The 10,123-nt window shown below is 39.0% G+C and overlaps 1 protein-coding gene across 1 annotated transcript in view; it reads left to right on the top strand.

The window, feature by feature from the left end:
* OCA2 (oculocutaneous albinism II) overlaps nt 1-10,123 on the top strand; it is a 170,448-nt gene that overhangs the window by 25,483 nt on the left and 134,842 nt on the right. Inside the window, exons 4-6 of the mRNA XM_009701983.1 lie at nt 6-63; nt 965-1,037; nt 9,869-10,026. Coding sequence (XP_009700285.1) covers nt 6-63; nt 965-1,037; nt 9,869-10,026 — 289 coding nt within the window. The remainder of the gene's footprint in view (nt 1-5; nt 64-964; nt 1,038-9,868; nt 10,027-10,123) is intronic.

Consider the following 10,123-nt stretch of genomic DNA (forward strand, 5'->3'; position numbering starts at 1 on the left):
TTCAGATGCTGTCTAAAATTCCTAAAAGTTTCAGGCCTTTTTATCTTTGTAGTTGTCTGCTCTGTAAGTATTGAATGTGCAGTCCTCCCCTGGCCCCCATTTCCTTAGAATTAGTTCAAAATGAGGTGGGATATTTGGTCTTGGCTAATTAAAAAAAAGTCTCGAAGGTGGGGGCAAGGTGGCAAAAAATGAAAATGCTGTGCAGAGCTTCATGCCTAATCAGATCACTGTTTGGTGCACTAGCAACCACCCTGGACAATATGATAGGGTAAGCAGTTGAGTTTCAGGAGGCAGCTTAAGCTCAAATTTGTATTTCTTTTATGGTTGCTTGTTGGATTTAGGATGAGACTTCAGATACTGGCTGACACCTGAGGAATGTTCGTAGGAAACGCCGTGCTGGGGAGGATGCACCAGCAATGGCAGCACTCCACGGTGTGAATGGCAGAAGGCCACAGGGAGGTGGGCAGCTCCCTGCCAGGGCTGCCAGAGTGCTGCCCTCCCCTACCAAAATCTTCAAAATCAGCAAAATCTTAGGCTGCTAGACTTGAGAAACATTTGAAAAAGTTGGAGGTTATCCTTTTAGCTGCTGTGAGGAACTCTTTTTTGGCTAGCAGGGCTTCTGTATCAGAGACAAAATAGATGACACTGTATTTCCCCAGATATGGGTGTTGCTTTCCAGGTAGATCCTTAAGATTACAACCTTGTCCTAAGAGACACTTGGATAAAATGCATCATATGTGTGACTTTGGCAGCAAGTTTAAGGAAGGAATGTTACTTGTCCTTGTTAAGTATCCCAGGGCTGCTTTTCAGCTGTGGTAGAAACATACCTGAATACACTGAAAACAATCTTACAATTTAATGTACAGTTTAAAAGAGTCTTGTTTAAGTATTTGAGATAAGCTTAGCAGGTATTTTTCAGTTTTTGTGTTATTAATGCATGTTTGTTTTTTTATCCTTGCCCTAGATTTTATTTGGTATTTATCCAGATCAAGGTGTGTCCTGGCAGATGTTGGCTGTATCACATCTGGAAAGCTTCTGTATCCTTTCACTGAAAAAACACCCATTGACAAACTGGGTGAATGGGTGGGTCTTTTCTGCCTTATACTCTGAGAGGACTGGGTGTCCTCAGAGCCTGGACTGCAATTAGACTTGTTCTTTGACGAAGGCCACAGCCGTGCTCCCTATCCAAGTCATACTGAGTGTCACCTGTCTGGGGTGCCTTGGGGTGCCCATCAAGTCCTCGTGTCCAGCCTCTGCAAGAAGCCAAGAGTATGCAAGTGGGTTGCAGACACAGTGGGATCAAGGCTCAGCGAACATCTGGGACTGTGGCTAGGACACGTGCCTGGCTGCAGCAACTGCAGCCCAGACCAGTTGTATACTGTCGTCTGTAACATACCTGTAGTGTATACTTGAACCATGATGTTACCCAGTGAACTCCTTCAAAAGCAGGAAACTAGTTGATTCATGGATGTGTTTCCAGAACAGCTTAACCCAGACATATGTATGGATTTGTAGATCTGTAGATATTTTTCAGAGGAGGTGCAGATTCCTTTGCAAATTTTCTGTGCAAAATTGCTCAATGGTGAATTTAAGTCCACAGATTGCCAAGAAACTGTTCAAAAGACCAAGCAATAGAATAACCCAAAATAGAAATGATTTGTTGCAGGTGAATGTAGACCTGAATGTGAAAAGTCTTTGAGGGATGAACATTCAGTTCGTAAACAAGCAAAAACTTTTGCAAATAAATTACATTTCTTGTTCCTACTATATTTCTAGTTTAATCAGTCTGGTCCACAATCTGCTTGGCTCTTATTTCACTAATGTTAAAAGATGATTCACCTATAGATATATTTGACAAGCTCCTGGGAGGTGTCTTGTTTTGAAAAGGTGCAGTAGGATTTAATTTTTGAAAATGCTGATTTTTTTCTATTTAACTGGACAGTTCCAGCCTTTGAGGAGGGAGAGTCCATTTTAAATGGATTTGATTATTAGCATTCTCACTGTCACCAATAATGACACAATATAATGCAATAATTAGTAGGGTAAATGAGGAAGAAAAGGTTAGTGCTTGAGGGCCATTTATAATTAAAAGTTGAGATTGCTTTTTGGAGGAAAGCTAGCGAACATTTAGTAAGACCGATGACAACTTCAGCTTCCTATTCACATCAAATTTTTGTCCTCCTTGAAACAGTTGTTGAAGCTCCTATATATGTGTGGTGTTGAACAGCACCAGGGCTGTCATGGCCCAGTTTGCCAAATAAGGGTGTATTGGCAGTGAGTCTTTAAGTTCATGTTTTAGTCGACTGTCATAGCATAGCTTGAGGTTTTCCTCTTTCCACAGATTTTGGGTTGGAACCGTACCTGCTGCATTGTACACATTGACTCTGCAACCAGTTATTCCTTTTGTTTGTTTCAGGGAAGTGCTGGTGGGACTGGGATTTGAGTACGAACATAGGTTCCTGTATTTCACATTTTACCTATCATGTCAGGATGCTGTGCGCCAATTAGCTGTCAGACAGTCAGAACGTAGCATTCCCCTTAGCATGTTGACAAGCCAGGCACTGAAGCTTCTTACTTTGTGTCACGTGTGTTGAAAACTGGATGTTCTGTCCCCTACCTGAAGTCACTGAGCTGAGGAAAAATATGTGAGAGGCCATCAGTCCAGCAAAGCCATACTTCATTTTCAAGGTGACATGATAATTCAAGCGGCAGGGTCAAGGAGAAAGATTGCATTTCTAAATGAGGTTTGGAAAAGGCTCAAGCAATTCTGAATGTCATCTCACCTTGCTGCAGGTCTTCATTTGCACAGAAGTAAGCTCACATGGTTGTCCTACACTTTGCATAGTGAAGAAAATATTCATCTTTTTGACTAGGCTTGGATAATGTTAACCATTCACATAGCAGTGTTGAAGATGTGATTTATGCTGTCTGACAGACTGCGATATTCCCAGTGGATGTTAGGCGCTACTCTCTGAGTCTCTACAAGAATTTCATGGTAGGCTGGCAGGTGTGCTGCAGCAGTCCTTGTCACAAAACCCTTAGAGGTTATTATATGAAACTGCTTTGGGTGGAAAATAAGTCTCTTAGCTCATATGATGCCAAATAATGCAAATGAACACTCTTTACCTCTTGCTTATGCCTCAAAAGCTGTTAAGAAGTGTTAAATGGCTCCTGGCCACTATATACTTTATTTTTTTAAAAAATTCCTCCTCTTATTTCTATTTGTTTCCAGAAATGCCCATGCACATTGATGTGTGTGTTATAGATGTGTGCTCATGCATGCAATGTGTCTGCATACATTGGAGAAATCAAAACGAATTTTGAAATACTTTTAAAAAACAAATTGAGTGATCCCCTTTGGACTTCTTATCCATTGTCATCCTGATGTCACTTAGATATTTGTAGTTTTTCTGTCATGCCCATTAGATCTCAGGCTTGCTCAGAGGCAGGACTCTCTGCCTCCGGTGCTAGGAGAAACCTGCATCAGCTGGCATGGGGGTGACCTGCTTTTCATGTGACATCTCTTTAGCACTTTTCCACTTGCTCTAGTTCCTGTTTGGTTATGTTTCTATACCTTTATCTCTTGTTTGGATTTACTCTAGCTGTTTTTCTTCCCATTATCTTCTTTTTTATTAGCCCTCTTATATCTGCCTTTGCTTTGCCCATTCCCGTGGCTACAAACCTGGCATGTAGCCCTGAGGTGTGTTGGCTGCAGTTTCTGAAAACAACATCTTGCCTCCAGTTAATTAATAGAAGGTTTTTGAGTCTGTAAGGTTGCTTTTTCTTTTTCTTTTTTTTTTTTTTTTTTTACTCGTTTCCTGGTATGTATTCCTATCAGCACCAGATATAAATTCAGTGGATTTAGTATAGTTTTTCAAAATAGTGCTAATATTTTTCCTTTTTGACAACATTTGGGATTCATTGGCTTATAAATTCTAACAGTCAGCTCTCTCATACCAGAAAGAAGTGAGTTTATATGGAAGCCTGGTTAGAGGACCCTTTTCTGCAGGAGGCAAGATTCAATACCCCTATTGATGTAAATGTATGAGGCATTTTCAGATCTTTTGCTCAAAAGCTCTGTGTTAAGTGGGGAGCATCAATTATTAATATGATGATGTGCCTTTGGAAAGTGGATTATAAAGACAGAAGAAGAGATATAGAGTCTGAATAAATTCTGGCATTTCTTAGTTTAGTTACCTGTACCTATTCTAAGACATGAACATTTTTATTTTCTGTAACTGTTTGGCCATTCAAACCTTCTGGTAATTTCTCTCCATTAAGTGGTTGACCAAAGAGTAAATGAGAAATATTCTTGTTCTTCCCCACAACTTACATAGGATTTCAGACTTGAAGAACCTTCTGAAATGCTAAATATACTCCGTGTTTATTCCTTTGTTTCTAATAACTTCTGCCCTGATCTAAGCAATTTTTTTTTTTTTTTCTCCAGCAATGGGGAACAGACAGCTGGAGCAGAACTGTGCAGTAACTTTTTGAATTGAACTAGGCTTTATGAAATTAAAAAGTAATGGGAATTCATGGATTCTCTTAAAAAATTATACAATCAAACTAGATGCTACCTCACTGTTATTTAAAGAAGTGTCTGTTTCCCTGATACAGTGCCGCCTTTTCTTTCACTGTGCCTGATACAATTGTTGCTATTTCTACGCTTCTCAATAGTAGAAATATTTTCTTTTTACAAGAAAAGGTAAATCTTCTTCGAGCGCATTTCTGTGTGATGGGTCTCACACCTACCTCGTTGAGCTGTGAATTTCAATCTTTAATCTGTCCCCGACAAGTGTTTCAGTAACAATCTTGTTTGCTTCCCTCTCAACCTCTGTACTTGTGCCGGTTCCTGTTATAGGTGAGGGAAAGTTAGATCAGTCTAGGTGAAACAATTTAATTTTCCTTTTTCAGACTGCTTGTCAGAACTTGCTTCTCTTGAACCTGAAATCTGATAATAACTGGGGAGTGGATTGTGAATTCTTTCTGAGTCTGGCCAAGGATCTTGCATTTTTATAAATATATTTTGAGGTCTTTGAGTCCTGATCTGGTTGTTTGCTTTAAATGTTTGATATCTCCTCAGTAAAATTTTTGGAGCAAAGGCTGACATTTTGCAAGGTATATATTTGCACAGCACCCAGTGTGAAGGGTTCCTTACTTACTTGCTCTTTACATGCCAAACAAAACTTAATGAAGAGACATCAGCTGAAGTCATGGCTGAATGAGTCTCTAGTCAGTCCAAATCAGACGAAACCAGAGATATCAAATTGACTAGTCAGGGCCATTGTCACTGACTTACCTCCCTCCTCAGTAGCTCTGAGAGATTTCATCACATCCAGTCCAGGATTAAGATCTCAAATTCAGAAAGTAGAAGATGTATCTCAATAGCAATAATATGTTGAAATTTACATCATAGGCTAGATTTCTCATTTTGTTTGGATTCAGTGGAAGTATTTAGAACAATTCCACATATGGAATTTGATGGGAAGGCTCTAGACCTACCAGAGATAAGATGGGTAAATGTACTGACTTTATAAATTCCTTGCTGAGGTTCCATGAGTTTGAATGATTGGTACAACTGTGTTAATCATGGAGCAAGAAAAGGTCATTAGGAAAATTTGTAATCATGCCATGACCATTAGTGACACTGAAAATCAGCTTTCTGACTTCCTGAACCAGCGGTTTATATAGAAAGAAAGACTGTGAGGCAAAGAATATCGTCAGATTTTAGCAGACTTTTCAGCTTCCATGGAGGTCCTAAAAATGAGTTCTTTTCCCAGGGAACATAGATTAACTTAATGAATGAAATAACCTCTCTAATCCCTTTAGTTCTTTTTTCCCCTTTGAATTTATTTTATTTTGTAAGTCTAGTTCTCTACCGTCAGACACTCCTCCATCATTTTTCCATGCAGAACACATTGAAAACTCGTTTGTATTTGTTGATGTTATTGGAAACGTACTAAGCATTTTGTCCTGCAGGCAATTTTCAAGCTTCTAAGTAGATGGATGAAGACCAAGACCACGTGCAGAGGCAGGCAAAGAAGCAGAATCTCAAGCCGTCATTGAGAAAATGCTGTAGAAAAGAGAGTTTATTTAAGGACTCACAAAACTTCTAGAACTGATGGAGCAGAGAGAGAAAGAATGGATCCAATGTAGACAAAAATGGAACCAGATTGCTGACACTCCAAAAAGCAAAAAAAAAAAAAAAAAAGCATGTGGTTCAACTTGGTATATTGTGAGGGGCTGATGTAAAAACAACCTCATAAGCTACAAACAGGGATAGGACATGAAAAGAGAAAACTGCACAGAGTGATGCAGAAATAACCCTAGTTAAGGACAACATGTGAAAATAGATGCTAAGACCCAGGCAAAATGCCTTCTTTAAAATGGTAATATCCTAGAGAAACTAGCATGAATGACCTGGTCATAAATCAGGATCAATAGTATATAAGCACCTCAGAAACTTGGTGAAAAATAATCAATAGACATAGTATTCTCAAGGTATGTTTTACAGTAGGCAGAGTAGGACACACAAGTAGATGTTAAAGAAAGCATAAAGTCAGCCATCTGCCTGCAAATATAACAGACAATCTCTGTCAGTCATGGCTTTTCGTCTGGCTCTGTACATACTGAACTAATGGCATGATGGAGGGTAGAGCAGGGACTCAGTGTTTAGGGAGGGACTCATTTCAGCTACACCTCAGTTAGTCTTCTTCAGCTCTCTTTATAGCTAAAAGAGAGAACTGATGCTTCTCATAAGCCATATCTCTCATCTTTCTGTGGTGGTCTAAAATGAAGCAATAAATTCCATCTTAAAAGCACCCTCTTTTCACTGATTTTAAGGGAGTAACCAACTCTGAGGCAGATGTCCACAGTACAGAAGTATAAATTGTGGTGAATGAATACCAATTTAAACATTTAGCCACTTCATCCCATTCCATTGTGTTGTTTACATAAACTACAAAAGAGTAAAGTGATGTGAGGTGACTCTCGCACACCCTTCAATACCTCCTAGGAGCAACTAGTCAGAAAACCGAGATCAGAAAAAACAGCTCTTGGTTTAGCTCTGAGCAGTGGACCCAGTCTGGTGCCAGATGTAGATGCAGACAGCCACTGTGTGATGGTTCACAAAGCATACACAACCCCTAATCCCTTAACAGGATAATTCACAGCAGTAATATAATTTCAAGAGTGGAACTACATAAAAATGAGGCAATGTAGCTGAACTGAAATAAAAAAATCACAGCTCTGGCTGTAAATCTTGTCAGGGAGATTTTTTTTGCTTTAAAGGCACATGCTGGAGGCCACATTACAAAAAAAAGTTCAGAAAAGACTGAAAGTCCAGCATAGTTAAGTTGCAGAATAAAAAGGGATATTAGAAGTGAAAAGATAGTTTTCCCCAAAGTTATTCACATCTGAATGATTAAAATATAGAGGAAATCACATTCTGGCAATTTAAGGAAAATACAAAAGGAAGATAAGGCACAACAAAAATATTCTGAAGAGCAGCTTGATAAAAAAAATCACATTTTGATTCCTGTGAGCATGGCTGAAGTTTTCTCCTGGTTTATTTTTATTCCACCTTTCATAAAGGCTGTGATCTGCCACAGTCTAACAACGGAATTATGGCAGAGTCTCTAAATATTGTTTGGAGAAAGGTAACTCTGGTGGGATTTCAGAGCCTCAGTGCAGACTGCTGAACGATGTTCAGTTCCACTTCAAAGGAGAACCTGTTTTGCTAGGGCTCTTTCTGACAGTTTTATAAAAGCATAGAAAGGAATGGAAAAACTTGTTGAGTATCTTCATCTTTATAGGAAAAGAATGAAGAAGCCACTCTTCTTGAAAATAAGGTTTATTTTTCTCCCCCTTTAATTTTAAGCATCCTTTATAATAGCTCCTGAATGTGTCATCTGGGTAATTACAGGATTTATTTTAAAAGTATTGCTTAAAAGGAAGCTTCCATAATTATATGCACCTGAAGCTTTTCAAGACATAAATTACTGGCTACACTTCTAATAAAAGGCAGACTGTCAAGAGGTGTCCCAAATCATTGGGTTAATGACTTGAGGTCAGCAGGGCTTTTAGGAGGTGTAATTAATGTCTCTAGTTAAAGGTATAGCTCTAGTTCCAGTTGAGACTAATATTATGTATGAATGAGGACACAGAAAAACTGTGATGCCAAATCACACTTAAAACCTTCAGAGCCAGAAGAGGACTGTTATAATTTGTATTTATGCTTGCTAAGGGCTGTGTGTGTAAATTGTCCTGACTGGAGTTGGTCTGCTGATTTGTTGCGTCTGAGGTTATTTTTTTGTCCTTTCCTGTGTGATTCCTTTAAGCAAATAGATGCTTGGAAGGTTCATTGTTAATGAACAGCGTGAGAGTAACACTGGTGGTGACTGCTCTGCTTGCCGTGCTAATCAGAGTGACATTTATATTACTTTGCAATGCATTGGCTGCTCACCTGCTGTTAGATTTGCTAGGGTCTTTTTTGGGTTAGTGCAAGAGACATCTCTTTTCTAGATTCAGTTCTCCTGCTGGGAGATGCAACAACTCTTTTAAAGATGAAGGACCCCTGTGTAATGTCACAAAGCTTTCCCTATTAGAGACTGGTTTACCATGGATGGCTTTACTGGGGCTCGCTGGGAAGTAGGGCACAGCACTGCCCTGAGTCCTCTCTAACTATACTGTTTTTTTTTTCTTCTCCTCTTAAAAAATCTCGGAGTTCTATGGGCAACAAAACATCTTTCTGGAAAAATCCTTCTGTTAGGTGTGTGATCTTTTACGTTTTTTTGCAAAAGATTCGCTCTTTGTTGTATGCTCAATTAAATGTCATGTTAAAACTGTTAAGATACTTAAGCAGGTGATTAAGTTGCATGATTTCAACAGAACATAAGTGTGTAAAATTAAGTCTCTTCTTTTCCCTTCTTAGGACTGTTTTTGTTGGTGATACCTTGGCTTTCTGTCTGGTCACAGACAGGAGCAAAACAATTAGAATATTGCTCTATTATAGTAACAAATGGACTGTGAAGGATTTAAAAGCTCAGGCTTTCCCCTTTCCCCAAACCCACAGGGATGCTTCTTTCTCAACCATGTCAGAAGTGGACTATCACAATACTAAGTTTAAATAGTCCTAGATGTATTGGAACTAATGCAGCCAGACTTCCAAAGAATTTGTGGATCACAGTTGGCTGATTTCTCAATTATGTTAAACTAGGAATGTATTTTGACCACACCTCATGCTAGATATCCGAGAGAGAAAGAAAGAAAATGTCGACAAGGGAGCTGGAGAATAAAGAGTCTGTGAGTACTCCAACCGATAGGAGCTTGAAAATATGTCTTTCGGATGTTTGAAAAAGTGTGAGTAACATTTTGACCAAAAAGCAAATCCTCTGACATGAGTAGGACATTGATTTTTGTTTAGTTTTCCCCTTGGTTGGAGCTTCCACAGTATTTTCCCCAGTACAAATTCTGTGATATTTAAATCACTGAGCTAATGGTGCAGCCTTTCATCTAGTACAAGCACTCAAAGAGCCTCACTTCTCTGTTTCTCTGTACACTTCTGTATGTTGTTTTGGAGCTTTGGTACAGTCAGCTGAAAGCACTAGTGATCTCGAAAGTGACTAGGAAAGGACAGATGTATTTGTTCTCAACCGGTAACTCCTGTTTCCTTAGGAAACTCAGCCAAAACAGTGCTACTTGGTGAGGAAGTAGACATCCATTTTTTTCTTTTTATAGTTTCTTAAGCATTGTAGCTGAAGAATGTGTGTTTCAATATAAATTCACTAATCTATATTTTTTGTTTGGAATTTGTACAGCCTATACTCATCTTTACTGGAAATTTATACCTTAACAATTTTATTAACAGCTATGAATCTGACTGATTTTCATGATTCTGCTCTGTTGAAGTTGGACATAGGAGGCCCGTTTGTAGCAGATGTAGTTGATCGGCAAACAGAGGAATACATTGTAGTACAAATCAGTCAGACTGAAGAGACTGGATCAAGGAGGAGACGCCAGCAGCAGGTGAAGGTCTTTAAATTTTCTTTCACTTTTTCTGAGATGTGTTTTATCACTTACATTTCCATCACTGTTGTGTGGATTAAGTGGTTGTGCTTTTCCC

This window comes from Cariama cristata, unplaced genomic scaffold, assembly GCF_000690535.1.
Source record: "Cariama cristata isolate BGI_N322 unplaced genomic scaffold, ASM69053v1 scaffold5186, whole genome shotgun sequence".
Lineage (NCBI taxonomy): Eukaryota > Metazoa > Chordata > Aves > Cariamiformes > Cariamidae > Cariama > Cariama cristata.